The sequence below is a fragment of the Camarhynchus parvulus genome, chromosome 4A, assembly GCF_901933205.1.
Source record: "Camarhynchus parvulus chromosome 4A, STF_HiC, whole genome shotgun sequence".
Lineage (NCBI taxonomy): Eukaryota > Metazoa > Chordata > Aves > Passeriformes > Thraupidae > Camarhynchus > Camarhynchus parvulus.
The window spans coordinates 802,077-826,022 of NC_044600.1; the positions used below are offsets into that span (position 1 = coordinate 802,077).

The 23,946-nt window shown below is 50.8% G+C and overlaps 1 protein-coding gene across 6 annotated transcripts in view; it reads right to left on the minus strand.

Annotated features, from left to right (window-relative positions):
* ATP11C (ATPase phospholipid transporting 11C) overlaps positions 1–23,946 on the minus strand; it is a 53,276-nt gene that overhangs the window by 20,393 nt on the left and 8,937 nt on the right. For all 6 annotated transcript variants that reach the window (XM_030967393.1, XM_030967394.1, XM_030967391.1 and 3 more), the window contains exons 2-15: positions 15,555–15,674; positions 13,768–13,857; positions 10,573–10,653; positions 9,518–9,625; positions 8,805–8,933; positions 6,415–6,518; positions 5,737–5,787; positions 4,918–4,982; positions 4,298–4,379; positions 3,776–3,926; positions 2,785–2,982; positions 1,784–1,945; positions 1,532–1,689; positions 586–657 (exon numbers count right to left, since the gene is read on the minus strand). In XM_030967393.1, the coding sequence (XP_030823253.1) occupies positions 586–657; positions 1,532–1,689; positions 1,784–1,945; positions 2,785–2,982; positions 3,776–3,926; positions 4,298–4,379; positions 4,918–4,982; positions 5,737–5,787; positions 6,415–6,518; positions 8,805–8,933; positions 9,518–9,625; positions 10,573–10,653; positions 13,768–13,857; positions 15,555–15,674 (1,571 nt within the window). The remainder of the gene's footprint in view (positions 1–585; positions 658–1,531; positions 1,690–1,783; positions 1,946–2,784; positions 2,983–3,775; positions 3,927–4,297; positions 4,380–4,917; positions 4,983–5,736; positions 5,788–6,414; positions 6,519–8,804; positions 8,934–9,517; positions 9,626–10,572; positions 10,654–13,767; positions 13,858–15,554; positions 15,675–23,946) is intronic.

The following is a 23,946-nucleotide window of genomic DNA, read 5'->3' on the forward strand; positions in this document are numbered from 1 at the left end:
GAATGGGGCACCACGTGCCACAAGCAGTTACACTGAGTCTCACAGTTAAATAAGAAGTTTCTTCATGAGGGAAGAAGTGAAACTTGCTTGTGAAGGCAAGTTCTCAGGGACTGCAGGGATTGGGTCAGTGACTCACAGATGTCCACCAAGCTGTGAGCACAGGGTAAAAATCTAACTATTTTCAGCTTGGGAGGGGAAGAAAAGGTTACAAGGAATGGAGCTGTGTCACGAGTTTAGGCTCACAGTGTCCTGCTGTGAGCCCCAGGCACGGCCCATAAGGTCAGCAGCCACCTCGTGAATCCCAGGAGCCACCTGCACAAGCTGGTGCAGATGAAGGATACACACAAAGGACTGCAGACTCTTGAGGGACCCGAATTTAGACATCAGAAAACCACCCGTGGATTTTTGCCAGTGACTCTTTTTGCCTATGCCTTGATGTGCTGTGCTTTGTAAACGGGACAGGAGTCTTGGGGCAGGTCAGCACGGTCTGGCTGCCCTCAAGGAACAGCTCTGGTCAGCCTGGCAAGGTCAAACTCCATCAGCTGGGTGGGAGTGGAGCAGAAGAGCAGCCCCAGCAGCACTTACATCTCAGTTTCATTCTTTTGGTTTCGTATTTTCATGAAATTGTTTTCAAGTCCTAGAAAAGTGAAACCATACCTGTCAATAAACAAAAGGACAGAAGAGCATTGAAAACACCCATTGGCACATATCACACCTAACAATGCTCTCGTTTCACCCCCTGCGCTGCAGAGGAGAGCTCGAGAGCCCGAGCGGAGGAGCAGGGCTGGATGTTTGTGTGCTCCATGCAGAGACATCCTGCTGTGATGTCCTGGCACTGCTCCCATCCCCTGGAGAGCCTGGGCACTGGAGCACACAGACACACAGAGCCTCTGGACACGCTCCACTGGCTCTCTGGCAGCTTTACAAGCCACGAGCAAGTGCACACAGCTGCAACAGCCTCCATGTAAACCGAGGGGCTGGCAAGAGCACAGAATCACTGAAGGGTTTGGGCTGGAGAGATCACCCAGTCCCAAACCCCTGCCAGGGGCAGGGACACCTTTCTCCAGAGGCTGCTCCAAGCCCCACCCAGCCTGCCCTCGAGCATCTCTGGCAGGACTCAAATGTGGAATTGACAGCAGCAACCATCCTATTATTTTGCCACTGCACGGCAAGGAAAAAGTTTCACGGCAATATGCACATGGCAACTGGTCTCTGTTTCTAGGGCATTAAAGCACAAGGCCACGTGGGCTCCAGCAAAGATGCCCCTGCCACAGCTGGGCACTGCAGCACCTTGGGGCTCTCTCAGTGAACGTGAACCATGGGCTCCCAGGGAAGATCCTTTACAGAGCATCCCTTCACCACAGAGCTCACTCGAACCCACAGGCTCACAGCACTGCAGGCTCAGCAATGCTATCACAACATGCTTCCCAGAGAGATCGTGGAAAGGGATCTGTCATCTCCAGATCACCCACACCTCCCTCCTTCCCACCAGAGAGAGGGAATGAAAGAGCCAACATCTTCACATCCTTACTTTTCTGCGCCTTTCACCAGAGCGATTTCATCTGGGGAGGAGGAGATGTAGGTGCATTTGCGTTCTGGGTGTGCCACCAGCCCATCCACCTGGTCTGCCTCCTTGATCTGAACCGTGTGGCACAGGCACAGGGCTCTCAGGAACAGCTCCTCACGGCTCTGGGCAGGACACAGGGAGGGAGGGCTGTCACCAGCTGAACACCCAGCCAGGAGCTGCCACCAAAGCCCTACAGCCATCACACATATCCCTTACCTTCTCAGCCTTGCCATAGTACTTGAGGGGTCCATCAGGCTGGGAGAAGCCATCCACCTCTGCCATGCAGTCCTTGTACTTGTGCCCATCAATGCAGCACTCGATGAACTCCATGCTGTTCTCTGTCAGGGTGCCTGTCTTGTCTGTGAACACGTACTCCACCTGCAACACCAGGCAGCTGCCACAGGGCTGGGCAAGGAGCCCCCAGAACAGAGCCTGGGGCATCTCAGGGCATCTGTGCCACTGTGGAGGGCACCTGGCTATCCCAACCCGACTGCAAACAGACACAGGTGCCCTCTGCACCCCTCTGCAGCTCTGCTCCTTTGTTTCTCAGCCTGCTGCATAGGTGGCAGGAGGCAGCTTCTGAAGACTTACAATCTGTCTCCAGGCTCTTCACTTTCCCCTCATTCATTTCCTGGGTCCTCTGCTATAGCCCTAGTGCTTGCAGAACTGCTGCTGCAGGTCTGCCGCCTCCTTTGGGGATTTTCATCTTGGAGCTGTATTTCAATTAGCTAATTGCTACTCCAAGTGTATTTTTATTCTTGTTTTTAAAGCAAAATCAAAAGCAGGAGGCACTCAGATGCCCTGCACTCATGTCTCCTGCTGCAGATCAGGAAGGGAAGCCTGAGCACAGCACGTGCTCTGCACGCCCAGGGAGATGACTGGGCAGACATCTTCACTAATCCTCACAGAGACAGAGGGTTTTTAATTTTTAATTGAAGCAGTGAAAGCAAAGCACCCGGACACGCAGAGCGCTGCGCCTGATCTTCCCCAAAATGGAAACAATTGGCGAGACCCAGTTCCTGCTCTTTCATGCACTATTTATAACCTCATCTGAGAGCCAGTGGAATCACATCCCATGGAAAGTGCCACCACAGCCCTGGGTGAAGCTGTGGCCCAGGGGACTGCCAGGGATTGCCACAGCAAGGGCTCCCCGCAGGGAGGGCACTTTCATCCCCACTCGCATCCCGACAGATCCTGCAAGCACAGCACGACCTGACCTGCCCCAGCTCTTCATTCAGGTCCGAGGTGTTCACCAGTGCTCCCTCCTGGATTTCTTCATCATACATCTCCTTGTCCCAGGAGATGAAGAAGGAGCCCAAGAACTTCTGCATCTCCACTGTAACGTACATGGAGACAGGGATAATGAAATTGAAGAGGACCATGAACGACAGGAAGTCCGTGAACATCCGCAGGACCTGCGCAGGGAAGAGGAGAAGATGCAGCTGGCGGCTCTCAGGGCACAGGGGCAGTTTGCAGCAACACCTCAGGGATTCTAAACAGCTTCTCAGAGAAGGTTAAATAGGAAAAAACAACATGAAAATGAATACAGCTGAGATACAGAGCTAAATTCCATTTCCTTTGGCACAGAAAATCCCACTGTCTTCTGCAGGAACAGCAGTACATCTCACTGCTCCACAGTGACCAAAACAGTGTTCCATAAGCATACTCCTCTCAAGAATACACAGCTACAGGCTCATCCTGACCCCAGGTAACCAGAGAAACGGAGCAGGTGGCTTGAGACCAGTCAGGCTGTGGCAGGGGTACCAGTGTGCAGTGACATCCCTGTACATAACCCATCAACTCAATAACCCATCCAGTGAAGATCCCTGCACACTCACACTCACTCTCAGGCTTGACTGCCCACGTCTGGGCAAGTTTAACAAACTGGTTGACATGGCCTCAATTTAGGTTTACCTATTCAGAGCTGAAAGATATCTCGAGTTCAGATAAGGACCCAGGTTACATCAGCTGTGTTTCTATATTATACAGTATTTATTTATGCTCTGCCCCTGTTCCACACAAACATCACTGTGCACAAGCACGAGAGAGGCACAAAAGAAGCACAAACAGCAGGAGAGACCAAAGGAAACAACAGCACTTTGTGTGAGCAAACAGGACTCCCAGGGCTGGCAGCAGGCACTATCAGATTAAACTAAACAGCCAGAGTAAGTAAAGCTGGAGGAGGTGCTGAAATACAAATCCACTCACCTTGAACGTGTCCCTCTCTTTTTTAGTCTTTTCGTTGTACCAAGGCTCATCATTAAATGGATTACTCTGCCAGACATATTTCAGAGTTGTGCACACAGTGGCCTTGCCCAATAAGATGCATAAATACACTATCAAGAAAGCGTTGATGGATCTGAAAAACAGGTTTCTTTTTTAAATTCTTGCAGCTATTTTTATAGAGAAAAACATGTAAATAGACAAGAACAAGACTTCCCCACTTTCAAGAAGAGAATTACCAAACATTTGCTTTTGACACTGCTGATATTCAAGGTCAAGTTCATATATTTAAACATTTCTTAATTTTGCTTTTAAATAAAAAAGCTACTAAATGATGCTGCTTCTTGCAAGACATGCCTTATCAAATACCCAGATTTTTCTATGCAATCAGAGAGCATCTGAAACAAAAGGCAGTGATTAGGGGATTCCTTCTGTACAAGCCATCCATTAAAAACAAACCCAAACCCAACAGGTTTCACTGACTTTTTCCTGAACACAAATACTCACTTCTCTACTGCAGAGCGTTTCTGAGATTTCCCTTGGTAGTTGAGAGCCATTTTTGTCTCCATGCCAGTATAGACTGCAACTCCTGCAGGAACCAAAGCAGGGCTCATAAGGGACAGGAGCCTGCAGGGAGCCACTGGCACTGGGCCATCGGGGCACCGGTGCTTACAGCAAACCCCGTCCCAGCTGGAGGAGGAGGCATCACCCAAGGGCTGCTCAGCCCCAGAAAGCTCCGAGGCTGCCAAGGAGCGCCACTGCCGCATCCCAGAGCACGAGCAGGAGCCCATGGAGCACACAGAGCCAGGAGAAGCAGCAGCCTCCCACCACAGCCCCCACCTCCACCACCTGTGTCAGCTTCCAGAGAGGATCTGGGCACAGCTCTTCGTGTCCCAGGCAAAAGGAAAGCTTGCTCTGGTGAATTAACACACCTGGGCAGCCCTGCACATGGAATCAGTGCCCCCTAATTTCACCTGGCCACTTTGCAACCAGCTTGCATGGAAACTGTACAGCCCAGGTAGACAAGCTGCAGAGAAGTATGTTCCCTCTCCAGATTCAGTAGGGAACATCTACATTTGTCATTACTTATCAGAACGATTTAAATAAACAAACAAAAATAACTTCACCATAAATCTTCTTGGTATTTTTGAGGGTAGCACCTTTCAACAACAGGTTTTCAGGACCCAAAGACCTAAACATAAAAGAAATATAACATTACATCACTCAAAGAACATCCAAGGTACTTTATAAATTAAAATTAGAAATAGAACACAAAGATAAACAAAGTTTCCTTACGTCTGATTACATGATTTGTATGTTAAACTGGGGCCTTGCCCAAGTTTTCCTCTTTATGTAATTACATTTCCATTTCATCTTACAAATACTACCCCTGACGCAAGATTCCACCCTTATTGGGGGATTTATACAAAAATGCAATGTTAAAATCATCAGACCCTGTCCGTTCCAGCCCAGTCAGTCAACGCTGGCAGCCCCATTGTGTTTTTATTTCTCTTTGAAACCCCCAGTTTCTCTGCTGCTCCCAGGGTATGAACAGTCCCACCAGGGCACAAAACCCATCCAGCATGCTCTGAGAGCCAGTGTTTTGGATGGCTTATGAACATCACCTGCTCATTCTTTCCATGGAACGCTCTGATTGATGTTTGAGTTCTTACTTACCTTCCAATGACAATACTTTGCCATTGCCTGATAAATTTGTGCCCCATCAGCAGGGCAGGACATTACCAGGTGGTCCTGCACTGCTCCCCCAAAAGGGGCTCAAACAAACCACAGGATGGCAGAAGGGAGGTCTCCTTTTAGAATTAAGTCTTTGGAACGGTTAAAGAAAAAAAATTCCCAAATGATGGCAGGACAAGCTCAGATCTCTGAAATTCTCTGTAGATGCCCAGCCCCTCTGAGGAGGGCCAACAGGCAGCTACAGGACCAACCTGGCTACAGGATCTTGGTTACTTCCATAGATGATAATCCTTCCAACAAATCTGTGATAAAAATACAAGAAACTTGCATTACAGACACATTATAGACACTACAAACTAACAAAGAAAAGTCACTGACAGGAAATGGAAGCAAATCCAGAAACAAGCGAATTTGAGAGTTTAATGCTTCAGAGGGGGGCTGTGCTCAGGACAGGGAGAAGCCACACAGTCCCTGTGCTCAGGGGTGCTCACACAGCCCAGCACAGCCCCATTACAGACTGCAACACACCAGAAAACCTCTCTAGGGATCTAAAAACATAGAGAACTGACTCCTGGAAGTCATTCAGCCCAATGCACCTTACTGGGAAGGTAAGAGCGGCCTAAGAACAGGTACAGGGATCATCCCTGCTGCTGAGCTGACAAAAACCAGCTCATTGTACCACAAAAACAGCTGCACAGGGGAGGCGTTTCTGCAAAGACACTGAGCTTTGAAGACTTTGCCATGCTCATACAAGGAGGCCCAGCAGTTTACCAGTGAGCCACCTTTTGGTCTCTGCCACAAAGGAGATGAACTGTGCTTTGCTGAGCTGCAGATGCCCCGAGTGATGGTGCTGAGGTGTCTGCCGGGGATGACCCCAGGCAGCTGCAGGGCAGCACAGGCAGGGGAGGAGGCAGGAGGGCCAGACTCACTTGTAGAGGTCGGGCTGGGGCTGCTCACACTCGATGGTGGCCGTGAGGGTGTCGATGGCTTCGTCAGTGCAGAGCACGGTGGTGTCCCGCACGGCGTAGTGAGTCTGCCACAGGAGCACAGGCAGGGTCACCACGGGCCCCAGCAGCAATCCCACCCCATCACTCAGCTCCCCAGAGCCCTCACCACGCTCCCACCAAGCAGCTGAAGCATCTCTCAGAGAAGGAATGAAGTCACCAGTGCTGAGAGAAACCACAGCAGCAAGCAGCTGCTGGGTGTCTCAGCAAGGCATCCACCAAAAGCAGAGCATCCTTGGCTCTTCCCAGGGGACCTGCCCTGGCTGGGGCGGAGGGGAGGCTGCAGGTGGCCCCGTGAAGGAGGAGCTGACCACCTGCCCTGGCTCCTGACGGTGAGCACACGGCAGCTCCAGCAGCAGGGACCAGGCAGAGCCCTGGCACACTCCCAGCTATTTTTAGCAGCTGCTGCTGCAAAGGTTCATCTCTCATAATTAACTGAAAAGCCCACAAAGGATCTGCTCGCTGCCTTTCAGGCTCTATTTATAGGAGCTGCTCAGAGCTCCAAGTCACGGCGGGCTCACGGCAGGCTGCCTCAATCCATCTTCATAAACAAATTCATTAAAGCGCTTCCTCCGCTCCTGACGTGCGCATCCCTTCCCTGCGCAGCCCAGGAGTTACACACACTGCAGCCATGGCGTGAGACATCCCCTCCTCCGTGTGCTCTGCTGACCTGCCTGCCTCCCCAGCACACACGGACACATCACAGCTTTTGTCAGAACTGCTCCTGCAGTGCCCAAAGCCAGCCCTTGTGGGAGTTTGCAATGCTCCCATCAGCAGACACTGTGCAATTACTGAGTGATACTTCAAAGCCACCTCCCAATCAATTCCAGGATCTTTACATCCTTTAGTGCATTTAGAAAACACATGTTCTGTTAGCTAACGTATGGCCAAAGATTTGCGCTTCAAAGACAGAGCCCTGGCAAAATCTCTTTTACATTTCTATTCAAGTTTCGCTCATCAGGCACCTTTCCCATAGCCCAACCTGACATACTCCAAATACCAGAAAAATCCCCAGCAGGAAGGCAGCAGATACCCCTGCAGATGAGGTTTGGTGATTACCCAAATGTGCTTCCCTCACCTCTCTTGCAGCAAACCCTGGTTCCTAATGTTAGATCTGTTTCCCCAAACAGAGCTGGCTTTTCTATTCCCTCTCCCCCTTCAAACTCATCTTCACCTCCTCATGAAACAGGAGACAGCTCCCAGTCACCTACAGGAATCCACCAACCAAGAAAAAACCACCACAGTGCTTGATATAGAAACTCAGCATCACATCTCCAACTCACAAGTTAGTAAGAGCCAAGACTGTGCAAAAGTAATGTGAACTCATGCATATATCACACCTGACACAAATAAGCAATAGCCTTTTAACATGGTTAGCTATTTTCAGCCTCAAGCCACTTCAAAGCTCCAACTCCTCCTCCAACTAGTGGAACCAGCACGGTGCCACCAGCTCCCACTGAGGTTATCCAGCACCAGCAAACCCATGGAGACGAGCCACAAATCCCAGAACAGCACATCAGATCCACAGTGGCATTCCCACTGACTTCAGAGTGTGCTGGAATCAATCATGTCATGGTAAAGTATCTTCCAGTCCTACTGCTGCAGCTGCTAGTATCTGTATATTTATCATATACTTATTATATTGTTATAATATTATTATAGTCTGTATTATACTTATACAAATATTTATCAAACTCAAGTAAAACCAAACGTTCATGTCTTCTGACATATATAAGCTCTTTGTTGTTGCTTCTTTCCTTAGTTTAGAGAAGGGGACATAGAGAAAGAAAGAAAATAAGCTGGAGATACTCATCCTGAGCAGGACTAGTATTAAGTTTCACTGCTTGCTCCAGGGAAAGGGAAGGAAAATCCCAGAAGTGATGCTTTTCTCACACTGGTAAAAAATTCCCCAGATGAATCTGGACATGTTGCCTCAAAGAAGTCCCTTTTGGTAAGTACCAGGAGTGTTGGCAGGGCCTGGAAAGGGGCTGGAGAGCTGCAGGCACTGCTCCCCTGACACAGCAGGGCCCCAGTGTGGCTGCAGCAGGGAGCACAGAGACGCTGCCTGTGGTGGGCAGCAGGGCTGGACTGGCCAAGGGCCAGCAGAAACAGCCCCTGGAGACAAACAGAGCACAAGCCATGCCCCAGGGCTCACTGCTGACTCACTGGAGGCACACAAGAGCAGGAGCTGCCCAAGAGCCAAGCAGCCACAGGGGTGGGCTCCATGGCAGCAGCCTCCAGGCCAGCACAGCCCAGCCACACAAGCAGGGCAGTGCCCAGGTACCCAGCACCAGCTGCCCCAGCCAGCCCCTGACCTTGAAGTTGGACTCGCCGTCAAGGCTCGCTGTGGTGACATAGCAGGTGCCATCAGTGCTGCTGGAGGCCAGAAATATCAGGTCACAGGGGAAGGTCTCATCTGCTTTCACTTCTACTATGTCCCCAACCTAGGAGAAAGGAAACACCCACATGAAGAGCCCTCTCGGTTGTTTTTAGGTGAGTATGATTCAGCTTCTCTCAAAGCCTAGGAGGCGAGCTGGGGTCCAGGAGGGGCACAGATCCCTGACCATCACTCCAGAGCCTGATGGGTGATCCAGCCCTGCACTGACTCAGAGCACCCACAGGGCACAGCCAGTGTTTATTCCTCTGCTAAACCCTGATGGAGCAAGAGACTGTACTTGCCTGAAGTGCGGTGTGATAAATTAACATCAAAGCCAAGTGTACTTTCCTGGTGTCCTTGGGAGAGTAGGAAATAGAAGAGGACTGCCTGTCCTGGAGAAGTGCAAAATGCTGACAGATGTGTCACCTGTCATCCCCGGTACAGCTTTTGTGAGACAGCTTTTCAAAAGAAATCAAAGGCAGCTTCACTCCTTCACTGGGAACAGCTCTGGAGCATCTCAGCTGAAAGTGAGCAAGCTGGGGCAGCTCTGACCCAGGACAGCCCTCCTCCCCTGCCCTGTGCCCTCAGCACACAGCTGTGTTCCCATCAGCCGCAGTGAGAGCCACATGCAGGCTCTCAGTTAACAGTTACCTTGATTTTTTCACTCTCCTTCCGCACTTGCTTTGCATTTTCCACAACAAAGACGTTGCTTTTGTTCACCTCGTTGTCAGCTCTGTGCCTCAGCCAGTCCTCGTACCCCTAAGGCACAGACACAGGCAGCACAAACCCCTTACAAAGTGAGTAAACTAATGAAAAGGAGGAGTGAGGATCACAGGGACACATGGAAACAATGAATAAGGCAACCGTCCTCAGACCTCCTTCATGCCTGACAAAACATCAACCAGAGTAGCTCAGACTGAATCAATTCATTTAGAAAACCTCCATATGCATATTTGACAGATTCAGAACAGATTAAAATAACACAAAAATAATCTATATGCGGGGCATGCAACAAGCAGCTAAACTACTGTAACACATTTCCATTATTCTCAGCTGTGGTAAGAACAGACTGACAATATGAATAATACACTCAGCAGCCTGCAACTCCTTCCTATGGTAACGCAGGAGGAGACTCTTCCTCCTCAGCCTTCACAGGAGGAATGAGCATTGAGATCTGAAGCAGAGAGATTTTATTCTAGCTCTCCCTTTCCAGCCCCCGTAGATGAAACTCCTTTTTTTATTATTCACTCAGGAAATTTTAAATGGCACGTGTGCCTGTGATGGGAGGCAAAAGGTCTTTCAGCACCGCAAGGAGATGAGCAGTACACGTTTCCAGGACCAGCTGAGTGGTGAGCAGAACCTGTCCTTCCCACCTAGCACCACGGGAGCAGAGCGTGGGTGTATTTGGAGCACGTCTCTGCAAGGACTCGGGGAGTGTTTCCAAGAAGAGGAAAAACATTCATGCAACACCAGACCTACAGCAGAAAGCTTCACTGACCCTCGTGGCCTGCTTTCAACAGCACAGGGATGCTTTCCATTGCCAGAACAGGAGACACCGACCCCACACCCTAAGTGCAGCCTCTCCTGAAAAGCACCAGTGCCTGTCTCACCCTCTAAGAGGAGGCATCAAACCTACCAGCACACGGTGGTGCTTCTGTTTCTGTACCTGCCCCAAAGAGCATCTCCCCGCACCGTGCCAGCTGTACCTGTTTGATAGCTGTGACAGTGATGACAAAGAAGAGCGGGAGGCCACTGGTCACCGGGCTGGTTGGGGTGTCCACTATCACCTGCAGGAGAAAAACGGACTGCTGAGCCATGGGTGTCAGGCAGCAGATAAAGGCAAACCTTTGGTTATGGGGGAAAGGGGGCTATCCCCCCGAGGGCAGGTCAGAGCCTAGCAGAGGAGAAAGGGAAGGAAGAGCAGGACCAGTCATCTTGAACCACTGACATTGGGAGGCTAAAAATAACAGCCCTCAGCCCAAATTACCTATGAAATACACTGCAGAACAGAACATGAATATTTAAGCAAAACAGAAATCCAGGCTTTGTCTTTAAGCTCTCAAGCCTGGAGCTCAGAGCATGCTGGAGGCACCATGGCTGCAGAGGGGCCCTGGGCACAGCTGGCTCCTCGCTGAGCTCACTGCAGCCAGCACCAAGTACAGACCAAACCTCTGATCACCAGTGAAACCTCCAGGCTGTGGGAAACTGCTGCTCCTCTGACGTGGCCCAAAGAGTAGGAATGGCAGGGCAGGTTCCTAAGGGGCAGGGAGCACTTCCCACCTTCCCCATACACCACAACCTGGTCATTTCCCTGCTGCTCCCGAGAGACTGGGAGCACCAGTGGCTCTGATGAAAGGGACAGGGGAGCTCAGCAGAAAGGCTTTGTGTCCCCACAAAGGGACTCTGTCTCTTGTTTGTGCTTCCCCAGCACGCTCACATAACAGCAGCATTTGGATATTTATTGTTCCAGGCTGCCTGGGAAAAGCTGTGTTAAGGACAGGACTCCTCTTGTCAGCTACATGGACATTTTTGACTATGAAATGCTGTGCACTGCAATATTACCCTGCCCTACGGAACCCAGAGAGAAAAGCCAGAAGATTCTGAAGTGGAAGAGAGACACCACAAGAAGCAGCCAGATAAATGGCAGAGGAGTTAAGTAGCAGGAGGGTAAACCAAGATAAACACCAAAAGTATTTCCAGGCACACAAAGCCCTGGCTCACTCAAATGGGTGTAAAGTGTTCCCAAGCAGAAAGTCTGGTGGAAGCCCCACTTTGGAGGAACAGCTCTGAGTGAGGACAGTGCCAAGTGTCACACAGACACTGCACACAGCACATGTGATGGCCACTCACCAGGGCAGTACCATGGAGCTTAGGCCCGTTAGCCAAAAGTTATCCTGCAAAAACTGGACAGGCCTTGGGAATCCAAGAAGAACTTTGGCTTTCTGCTGAGAAGGGCAAAGTGGAGGACCTCCTGCTGCCCAGCAGGAGAGCTCCCTGCACTGGACAAGCTATAGTTGTAGGTATTTATATTAAAAAGCACAATTTGTCCACACAGATATAGGAGCACAATATCAGATTAAATGCCTGGAATAACTCATATATGTATTTAGAGTTTGGACTTCCTGTGTGGCTGGACACCACTCTCCACTCTTCCCCTTTGTGGCTGATGAAAAGCTGAGGGACACACAAGCAACAAGCCAGGAGAAAGGCGGACTCCCCTGAAACTATTTTTGGACTGGTTTAGGACTTCAAAAACTTAATTTAAATCCACTTAAAAGGGACAAAGTCCTCTTGTTACTTAATAGTTTCTGCTTAGGAGATTCCTTAGGACACTAAGGACCACACTCCAAAAGTTATCTCCACTTTCCTCCTCAAAGAGACTCTCTGCAGGTTCCTAGAACAGCTTATTGCCACCAGCTTGGTCTGCCTACAAACACACTTGGGCTGTGCTCACTCCAGGCCAGCCCCTTCTGCCAGGGGATTCCCTGCAGGTTCCTGAGAGAGCTGCAACAGATGAACCAAAGAGGTTTGTACTGTTTGTGGGCAGTGTTTTATGCTGAATGCACCTTCTCTGTCTCACAGAGAGCTGGACCTGCAGCCACAGAGAAACAGAAGGTTTGATTAAATGTTTCACAACAGGCAGGGCAGGTGCCCCAGGCAATTCCTCCAGCACTGTGACACCTCACTCCTCATGCAGCACTCATGGGGGACAACGCCAGTAACTTACAGACATTTAAACAGAAGCACGAACACCCAAGACAAAGGTGGCATTTTCCAAGGTACAACCCTTGGTACTGCACAGGAACAGAGTGGCCCCGAGTGCCTTTTTGAGGCAGGTGATGTCTCAGCATGACAAGCACCTGGGGCAGGGGCTGCTCTGTACGCAGGCCAGGATCAGGGCTGGGCTCTGCTCAGCTGCGTTTGTTTGCTCTCTAATTCACCACGAGGGCTGCTTCCTGATTTTAGAGGTGCTCACAGAATAAAGGCAAGGAGGAGCAGCCAGGCTCTTCTCTCACCTGTGCCTAAAATGGGCAAGCAGCGGGACAAGCCCAGTTTGTGGCTATAATCAGGAATATTCCACATTCTCCACAGCCAGAGGGTCAATAGACAAAATGTAATAGCACATCACTAAGTGGCCAGCTACACAAAAAGGACATCCTGACTCCAGGGTATCGCTTCAGTTCAAGGCAAATTACAAATTGGGTCTGACAAAATGGAGCAACGCCAGCGAAATGAAGAGATGGAGGCAAGCCAGCTGACGGCAGAGCAAATTGGCCTTTCATGTCACACTGCCAGGAGAGCCACACGCAGCCATGGCTCGGGCTCCCTGCTCCTGCACAGCCCGGGCACTGGAAACCAGAGCCCCTCACTGCACAGGCAGAGCATTCCAGCACTCATCCCTGTGCCTGTAATAAATTTGCTGTTTGCCCATGCAGAGCAACTTCCTCAAGCTTCAGTTTCCAAAAGTCATCCTATGCATTTTCTGAATTTTACTGAGTACATCCTATCTCTCCTGCTTGCCTTGAAACTCATGATGTCTGAGACATAAAATATCGTGTCACTTGGGGAAATATAGAGATAAGAAACAAAAGTAGTAATGGTGACAAAAAACAGATCTTATTTGTGTAGCATCAAGTGCATTTTCAGCAGTTGAATGATCTTAACAGTTAGAATTAAGATGGTTTTTCAGTGTTTCAGCAGTCACTCTAACCCCACCTCAGACAGATATTTTAATTATTTTGATGCCTTGGATGGTGTGGCAGAATTATAACACAGCCTCCAACTTAAAAATCTCCAAACTTCTATAAGCACAAGCAGTTCTAAAGCTCAGCTCTTGTTCAAGCCGTGTTTAACATCAGTTAAGCCTAAACCAAACTCACGCTCAGCCTCAAAGCTCTTACCTGCACGAGGAAGATGATGAGGAAGTAGAAGTTGGCAATTCTTCGGAACTGCTCGAAAAGGTTCTTGGGCAGGAAGTTCCAGAGGGTGTACTGTGGGGAGAGAGGGGCACTGAGACAGAGGCAGGCTGGCAGGGAGCAGAGCCACGGCGGGGAGAGCAGCTCTGCTCTGACACGGCAGGGCAAGCACAGCCAGGGGCCTGAGCAGCCTGCAGGGCTCCAGAGCCAAACCCAGCAGCAGAATGCAGCTGGGAGATCCCCCCAAATTCCACAACTGCCTCAAGGCAGCTGGGGCTGAGATCCCACCAAATTGGGGCTGAGATCCCACCAAATTCCTGCTCCAAACTCCAGCTCCAGCTCTCTCTGCTGGAGCACTGAACAGTCAGAGGTGTCTCACAGCGAGACAACTTCTGAAAAGGCATTTGTACACAGGTGATTTCATTGCAACATAGCCCACAGTGGATACATTTTTTCCAAATTCCCAAAATCATCTTAGAGCTGCTTTTGTTAAAAAAAAAGGAAAAAAAATAGCCATGCTTGCCCATACAATTTCAGTATTAGGTTGTGCTTCATTATAATTTTAAGAAGGCTGCTGAATCATTTACTTTGGGGAGCATGTGGAATTTAAGAACAACATGGAAAATAATGAGTCTCATATCCATCTTTCAGTCTGTCTGGAATAAAAAAAACAAACAGTCAAGTCTCAAGACTAATGTCCACCTAATTATAAAAGAGACTGGACAGGTCCCAGGCCTAGCAAATATAAAAGGAAAAAAGAGCAAGGACATAACATTCAAAAATAAATCAAGGAAGAACTAAAAGTAGTGCTAAAGCAAGGCATTTGTCAGTGAGGGAACTGAGCTGGGGGAAGGTGTCCTCACTGAGGCCCCTCCTGCGTGCCAGGGAAACATCAATGGGAATGATACACCAGCTAAACAGACTGAAAGCTTTTCCCAAAAATAAACCCTGACATACAAAAACAGATAAGATCCAAGATGTACAAAGAAACAAAGGAGAGGGAAAAACCCCTCTGCAGCTCAAGTACACCGAAACTGAAGCCTAAGTGCATGCTGAGCATCAGCAATGCTGAGCACTGGCATACGTATCCAGCTGTGTTGACAATATGGAATGCCACTTGTTTGATATTTTGCTCGAATTGGCTCCAAATCTTTTGAAATAGCTTCATGAATGTCATGGAGAAAAGCGAAGCAGAAGGCAGATGGGTGTCATCACAGTTTTCCACCATAAACAAAAGCTGCATTAATACCATGTGAAAGTTTCCCCCCCTTTCATCCAAAGGGATAAACAGAGCACGGTTATTTTTGTCCAATCTCAAGAAAGAAAAATCCCACAGAATAAAACAAAAAAAAGAGGGAATCATACTTTTATGTCCCTTTATAAAATAATGCCACTCCCTTTTGCCAATTTGAGCTGCTGCTATCTCATGCTGTATTATACACCTGTCTTTTCTTCCCAAAGGGGATGCGAGAAAACTTTAAAAAACACACCAAAAAAAAATCCCCAACCCCACAAAACCAATGTGTCCACACACTTTGCTCTCATCCAGCCTACAAGAAAGGAGCTTGTCCACATCCCCACTGACAAAGAAATTCCCCAGAGAGAGCTGGAGCTGTGTGCCAGGGCTGTGCCAGGCTGCTCCACCTGCAGAGGCACCTTTGCCTCCATCCTTGAGGAACTCGGGCTCTCCCAGTTTGCAAACCCAGCACCAGGGCAAACCAGGGGGAGCACCCAGGCTGAGTGAGGATGCCCTGGGCGGGCAGGGGGCTCACCTTGGAGGAGACAATCCTGTTGTCACAGAACTTCTGTGCCACGTACGCCTCGGTGTCCGCCACGGGCCGGTGCCCGACCAGCACGGTGCGCGTGCCCACCCGCTTCTCCTCCCCAGCACACTGTGGGCAAAGAGAGACAGCTGTGAGCCCAAAGAACCCAAATACCTGTGTAAAACCAGCGTGTCCTCCCCAGCACACTGTGGGCAAAGGGAGACAGCTGTGAGCCCCAAAGAACCCAAACACCTGTGTAAAACCAGCTTGTCCTCCCCAGCACACTGCGGGCAGCAAAGGGAGAGACAGCTGCTAGCCCCAAACATCTGCATTCACAGCTTCTCCTCCCCAGCCCACTGCAGGCAGCAAAGGGAGACAGCTGTGAGCCCCAAAGAACCCAAATACCTGTGTAAAACCACCTTCTCCTCCCCAGCACACTGCAGGCAAAGGGAGAGACAGCTGTGAGCCCCAAAGAACCCAAATACCTGTGTAAAACCAGCTTCTCCTCCCCAGCACACTGCAGGCAAAGGGAGAGACAGCTGTGAGCCCCAAAGAACCCAAATACCTGTGTAAAACCAGCTTCTCCTCCCCAGCACACTGCAGGCAGCAAAGGGAGACAGCTGTGAGCCCCAAAGAATCCCAATATCTGCATTCACAGCTTCCAGCTCCTCAGCACTCTGCACTGCTCGCTGGAAATAAGGCAGCTGGAACTCAAAAATTCACCTCACTGCCCCAGCCAAAGCACAGAGGATGGAGAATACAAAGGTCATTTACCAAAACCAAGGACATGCTGAGCCTGAACACACCTTTGCTCAGCCCTCAGCCCAGGAGCACAGCCCAGCCTGCACCCCACCAGGACAGGTCACTGCACTGCTGCCCTGTGCAGGACAGCTGCTGCCTGCATCTGCAGCCTGTGCCAGGTTATTCTTCCTTCTTGAAGGAGAACGTGTCTTTATCAAGCACTTCAAGGCAAGCGTGAGAATTAAGGATTACAGGAATTGGGAATGTAATTTAGCATCTATACATCTCTTCCTAGTCCTGACCTGGAGAATCCTTCAGCTCTGGGTTTATTCATTGCATGAGGAAGATGCCAAGTGCACCTTCCCTTACACTCACTCTTCTGTCCAACCCTCAAACCCATGCAGGATGTCTCACCACCACACTGGCACACACAGATTTAGTGCTCAGCTCAAAAAACCAAAAGGGTCTGCTTCTGCTATTTAAAAATCTCAGCTAAAATCACAAATGATGAAGCAGACAGCTTCACAGCACAAACTCCTCGAGATGACACACATGGTGCTGGGAAGCCAGCTGGGCCTGCTGGGGGTCTAATTTAAAGCAGAATGAGATGTCACAAGTGAATGTCAGCCTCACGTCATGGGGGCCTGCTGACAGCCCCAGCGCTCAGCAGCAGGATGAGGGAGCTGCAGCAGAATAACCCCAGCAGGGAAGCAGGGCCGACTGCAGGCGAGCACAGCCCCTCACCAGGCCAAAGGCACCTGGGAGCAGCAGCACGGGGCTCCAGCAGAGCCCAGCCACCCCTCGGGCAGTGACAGCACCTGCAAAGCACAGACAGACCCCCCAGCCAGAGAGAGGATGTTAACACATAGTGAACAAGGTACCTGAATGCACCAAAAGCACCAGAGCTCCTCTATTCCAATGTAACCCTTCAACATTTCCAACTTCTTTTAAAGCCTTTCCCAGCCTGTGACAAGGGTGAGGCCAGGCAGGTCCCTGCAGCTCTCAGGGGCTGTGAGCTCTGTCCCCATCAGCCTCCAGCTCTGTCCCCATCAGCCTCCAGCTCTGTCCCCATCAGCCTCCAGCTCTGGCCAGCCCAGCACACCCAAGTTTCTCAGTGAACCAGGAAACTTTATTTTCAAAAACAACAGAACTGTGCAACAGTTTAAAAATCAGCTTTTCATTCTGTCCAGGTTCCCCCTTTCATTTAACAAAGTGTCCTTGCCACAGATGCTCACAGCCAAGGGAGAAGACCTGGCGGGCACCAGGAAGCATTTTGTGATGCTGAACTTAAAATTACACAGAGAAATTAAAATGCCCACTAAGAGCAAATGGGGGAAGAGGGGTGAGGGGGAAAGAGTGGCATTACACCAGGGTAAGATTTCCTTAGAGTTCAGTTCTCAAATTTCAAAACATGAACAGGGAAGACATTGGTCACAGTCTATGGCTCGAGGGCACTATCAGGCAGCAGGGCTGCTGAAACACCAGCAGACACTCTTCATACTCCACTTAGCCACACTAATGCTCAACCCTACACTTGCCTGCTTTGAAACCCCCCCAGAGCAGGTGTCAGAACTGCCGAATGCCTGTCCCAAGTCAGCTGCCCAGCACGGGCTCAGCCTCTGCAGATGGATGCTCCAGGAGTGCCCTGGATCCAGCTCAGCATCCCTCACCCAAAGGGCTCGTCACAGGCAGCCCTGCAAGGTGCAAACAAAACCCAGCTAGAGAAAAGGTGCTCTGAAGAAAAACATGCTAAGACAGAAGGCTTGGGACTAACTGCTGCTGGGGAAAGCGTCAAAACAAAAAATTTAAAGTTAAAACCGGTGGACCTGGAGCAGCAACAACTGAATGGATCCTGCTGCACCAGGAGCAGGATCTGCCCAAAGGAAGCAGCAGCTCTTCCCTGCCTCTGTTTCCCACCCATGCCTGCACACCTGTAACTAAAGAAGGATTTTTACACCATGCCTATACCTGGGGAGGTGTGCTGACCGCTCTCAGCACAGCCATGCTCACAGCTCCAGTGGCTGATGCTCAGAGCAGGAGGATCCTCATGCCCCACACGATGGCCCTGCACCGTGACAGAGCCAGCAGCAGCCACCAGCACCCAGCAGTGAGCACCCCTACCAGCCCCCAAACCGGGCAGGGCTGGCACACAGCCCCCAGACTGGGGAATGCCACCGTGCTCCCAGCCACACCAGCACCACGGCAGCAGCAAACTGCACCTCTTCAAACCACAAACCAGACCCAAAAAAGGTTCCCTGATGTACCTGCTGCATTATGGAGGTGCCAGCCACGGTCTGCCCAACCTGAGCCCCAGGAGCAGGAGGCAGAGCCATCCATCCACGCCACAGCAGTGCAGCTGAGACAGACGTCCCCACACTGGTCCCACTGTGTCCCTGAGCAGGCTCTGGAGCCAGGTGTGCCTGCTGAGCATCCCTGCAGCTCAGGGAGGAAGGAACAGCTTCCCCTGCCCGCTGGCACGGAGCTGGGGAGGAGCAGGGTCAGGGTCTGCCACTCACACCCTGGCACCGAAACCACCGAGTTCTGCTTAAAGCACTGCTGGGAAAGTGTTCACTAGGATCTCCAAAAGTATTCACTAGGATCTCCAAAAGTGTTCACTAGGATCTCCAAAAGCGTTCACTAGGATCTCCAAAAGCGTTCACTAGGATCTCCAAAAGCGTTCACTAGGATCTCCAAAAGCGTTCCCTAGGACCTCCAAAAGCGTTCCCTAGGACCTCCAAAAGCGTTCCCTAGGACCTCCAAAAGCGTTCCCTAGGACCTCCCGACTAGCCACGGGGTGCATGCGAAGCCTCAGAGCAGAGGAGAGCCCAGATCCAGGTGTGCTGTGTGGGCTGACCAAGCCACAGCGAGTTCAGCAGCAGCTCCTAGGGGGGATTTCACCCTCCAACCCCCTGTTGTTCACCTGCAGCATCACCTCCACACTGAGTGCAGTGCCAGGGTGACAGTGGCACTGTAACCCCATGGTGCATGCCAGCCCTCCCTCCTGGGCTAACCAGGCTCCCCGCACTCACAGCATTTCACTCCCATTCCTGATTCAGCTCCCCACGGTGTCACAGCTGCCCAGAGCAGGAGCTGGAAGGTTCCCAGCCCATCCTGCGCAGCCCCAGCAGGTGAGCAGAGCCCAGGCTGCAGCAGGAGGGGCTGGCTGAGCTCAGCCACCCAAGGCTCTCCCTCGGAGGAGCCCAGCCCGGCCCTCGTGGGTCTTTAATAGATTGCTACGTCTTAATAACAGCTCTCAACAGAGACTTAGAGGCAGATTTAGGGAATAACTGCCAAGCTTTTGGGGAAATTATAAAATATGCAGATTAGCAGGGAGAGGATTTACACGACTTTTTCCGACTGCCTTTCATGAAAAATTTTCATTCTGATGGCAAAAAAAAAAAAAAAGAAATTATTACTTGGATGCAATTCAAGCAGCTGCCTTACTGCCTGGTGGGGCCCTACACAGCCCACAGTTCACAGTGCTGGAGTGAGCGGGTGCAAGCAAAAGCCAGAGATTCTCCTGCTGTTTACAGCCAAGCCTGCCAAAAGGATTATTCAAAAAATAAACAACTGAATTCCCTTCCTAGGCACTTTCTCACCTCCCTGGGCCAGAGGTGCTTGTGTGAGCACTGGGGGAAGCAGAGCTGTCTGTAGGGATCAGCAGCGCCAGACTGGGCACGGTGTGGGGACAGTGCCAGGGAAGCCACCCTGTGTTCCCCCACCAAGCCTGGAGGACGTGGGGATGCAGCAGGTGAGCACAGAGCCACTGCCGTACCTGTCCCTGCCAGCCAGAGGAGCTCCCTGCAGCTGGCAGACATCACAGCAGCACCAGGGGGACCCTGCAGCCACCAGGAACTGCGAGGAGGGAGGGAAGGAGGCGTTTCTGAGCAGAGCCACCATCCTGTCTGCACCGCCTGAGGACCAGCCCCAAAGATGCAGGAGCCTCCTGCAATGCTTCAAGCTTCAGTTCAGAGCTCCTGTTCCACTCCCTGTGTGCCTGACCAAGCCTACCAGCGAGTCAATCCTTCGGCAGGGCATCCAAACCAGGTTTCTCCTGAAGCCAACAGCCAGAGAGCCAGACACAAACCCCAGCAGGTGAAGGTGAGGCAAGGGAGGCTGCCCTGGCAGGAGCATCCCCCAGGCTGGCAGCTGCTGCCCACCCTGCCTTTGCCCCGGGGCAGGTCCAGATGCCCAGCGGCCCAGCATGGCACACAGGGCTGCTGCTGCAGCACCATTCTCTGCAGTGAGAAACTCACACATGAATGTGCTCTGGAAAATGCTTTGGTGCAACCCAGCCTTCCCATCCCTGCACCTTCCGTAAAGCCCACGTTCTGCCAGAAGCAGCAGTTCTGAAATCAAGGCATTAGGGGGGATAATGGCTGTTTTCTTACATTGCCCAAACTCAGAAAGCCCATCTATGTGCCCAGGGAAGGTCACCTGAGGCTTAGCATTCCGCTATAAATTTTTCTTTGTGGAGACAAGAACAGGTATGATTTGAAGGTAAAAATGCCCATGGATGCAACTAATAACCCAACATACTGATGACTTCAAGCTGCTGGAGCGTTACATACAGATGGCACAATTACATTTGCAGCCCACAGCAGCCCCCAAATTCCCTGAGTTTAGGCAACTGTCCCTTTGTGCCCCCTTCCCCTTTTTCCATCTGTGCCCCCTCCCACAGCAATGTCCCTCTCCAGCACAACCTCCCACCTACCTATGTCCCTCCTCAGGACCCCTCCCCACTCTCTGGGAATCCAGCACAGCACCATGCATAGCGCCCAGATGGCACCGGATAAAAGCTGCAAACTTGGGTAAAAATTAGCAAACCTGGGTAAAAATTAGCAAACCTGGGTAAAAATTAATGGACTTAGACCGAGTCCAACGGGAGAGGTGAACCTGTGCCCTGCAGTCACTGCTGACAAGGAGCCACTTCGAGAGGACTATTTCTAGGGCAGCTGCAAACAGAGTCTTTAATTATATCCCCCATATGGAAAGCAAGTGTCTGTGCTACCTTCTGGCCCTGTTTCCAGAAAAAAACCAGCAGCAGAAGTAAAACCAAAAAACTACCAGCATTTGATTTACTACAGCTCCAGAAAGCACCAAAACCAGAACTAACTAGTAAAAAAAACTTCTCCTTTCATGTTTGCTGAAGATAACTGTAAGCCACAACGTAAACACAAATAACTCATAGAAGACAGATCTAATAAAAACCACAGGCATTTAAAAAAATCATCTGCTAAACCAGCACAACTACAAAGCTCAAACACTTGAATGAAATCACAGCTTATATTAAATAGATGCAAAAGAAAGATTAAATCACATTACTTGGCTTCAATCTCATGAATAGTTTAAAGTCTAATTGCTCCTGTATTGTTCCATTTATCATAAAAGTTGTAGAGAAGGCGACCTGATTTACAAAAAAAGCTTGCAAAGATAACAGCACCTCCCAAAACAGCCTGTTCTAGCTCCTGTTTCACTTAGCCTCAGAAGAACAAAGGAAAACACAGCCACAATTTTAAAAAGCCTCCATAAATTTATGGTAACCTCCCCAAAACAGCCATCAGCCTCACTGCCCAGCCGATGTATTTTTAATTGAGATTTCTCCTTGCCAATTTTCCTATGACTCTTTGTCCTCAGCCACTCCTGTGAGGACACAAGCCATGCTTTGAGAACACCCTCAATAATTCAGCAGCTCAGGCTGTGCTTACCCACACCGAGCACATCTTCCAGCAGATCTCCCGATTTACAGAGAGAGCTCCATGGATCAGAACCGACCCCACAGGCTCCCCGTGCCCGCATGAGAGGGTCAATAACACGCACAGACCTTGGGAACACAACCAGCCAGCAGTGCAGCTGAAACACTGACAGCTCATAGGCCCAGGGGAAGGGCTGAAGGCACACACTGCCCGACCTCATTTCCCACTGGATGGGACTCTGCTGCTCGCTCCTGGGCAGGATGGCAAGGCTGGGACCTCGGGAAAACAGCAGGTTGAAATTTAAACCAGGATCCCTTCTCCTGTGCCGAGGCTGGAGCTCCCACTGGTATTTCAGCCAGGGACAGGGCACGACCACCAAGGAGTGACCGCTGGGTCAAGCCAGCTCCAGCCAGGGTGGGGGGCAGCCATGAGAGCCCCCAGACCCACAGAAAAGGCAAGAGCAGGAGAGGAGCGTTGGGAAAAGGGCCGGGGGGTTTTTACAGCAGTCAGCACGTGGTGGGGCTCAGCACACAGCCCTGGGGATGACACAGCAGTACGGGTGAGCCCAGCACAGCCACAACCACAGCACACCACCCTTCAAGCCAGGGGACTGCAGCCAAGTGAGGGGCACCAGCCAGAGCCCACCCCATGTCCCTCGGTCCCCAGAGCTGCTGCCTCACCCTATGGCAGAGGGAGGTCACCTTCAGCAAGGACAGGGGCTGGGGAACACAGAGCCCAGCCAGGCTGCACTTCCTGCAAAAGCTGACTTGGCCAACAGAGCCACTGATAACAACCAACAGAGACATGGCTGGGTGGAGAGAACAGGGGAAAAGGCTACTTGAAAGACTTCATGAGGGTGGAGAGAGGAAATACAGAAGTTTTTTTCCATATGTAATAAATTTAAAGGAGAGCCCAGCCCCATCCTGGACTTGAGGAGTGCTGTGGACAGGGGTGACAGCTGAAAAGACCTTTTTTGGCAGGGATTTTGTTTTTCCTTCTGGAGGCAGCCTACCCTCAAAGCAGGCAGCACTGCATCTTGCCAGCAAGCATGCCACAACGGCTGCAACCACAGCTCCTGTTCAGCAGCACTCTGCACAGAGTCAGCTCCACCAGTGATGCAGGAAGCCAAACCCAGAAGGGATCAGCTGGGGCAGCATCACTCCAGTGCTGCTGCTGCTGGTGCAAAATCTGTTGCTCCTGCTCAAACACAACCACCGACCCTCGGAAGTTTTCAGCATCTCAATTCTTCTTTTCCCTGCCCTGCTGGCAGCCAGGGTTATGAAACCATTGCTCATCTTGAAATACAGGCAGCAGATCTTTATTTTTGGCAGCCCAAAAGAAAAGTTCGACCAGCATGCCACCAGCATATAAAATCCAGGCTCATAGGAACACTTCAGGCTTGAGAACAGAAAAAGGACTTTGAGTAAGAGCCAAATGTTTTGCAGAGGTCACAAAGCAAATACAACGAGGTCTTCCTGTCTTCAAAACTCTTCCTCCCTCCTCTCCCCGGCTCAAGCTGTGCACATATGTCTGTTCATCAGCAGCTATTTTAGCAGGGCAGCAAGCTCTCCAGAGCAGTGATTTGGCCTGGCAAAAACTGAAATAAGAGCAAAATGGAAAACACCTCCCAGTTTGCAACTGTCAGTGCTTGCACCACCCGGCAGAGCCATAATTTGTTGGTTTTCCCATAATTTGTTGTTTTCTGGTCCTCTGAAAGCCTGAGCTCTCCAGTTATGGAAACAAAAAACCCCTAAATACTGTGTTATGTATCCCAGCTCGGCCAGACGTGACTCTAACCTCTGCCGCCTACAAACATTTTGCCCCTTTTTAAGTTTTCCCAGCATTTCAGAGCCAGGCTGCCAGCTGACTGGCGAGAAGCCCATTTCCCAGGGCAGTTTCTTGCCTTTCCCCTGGGAAGCAAGCCTTGCCTGGCTGAGCACGCTCCAGGGCAGAGGCTGCAGGCT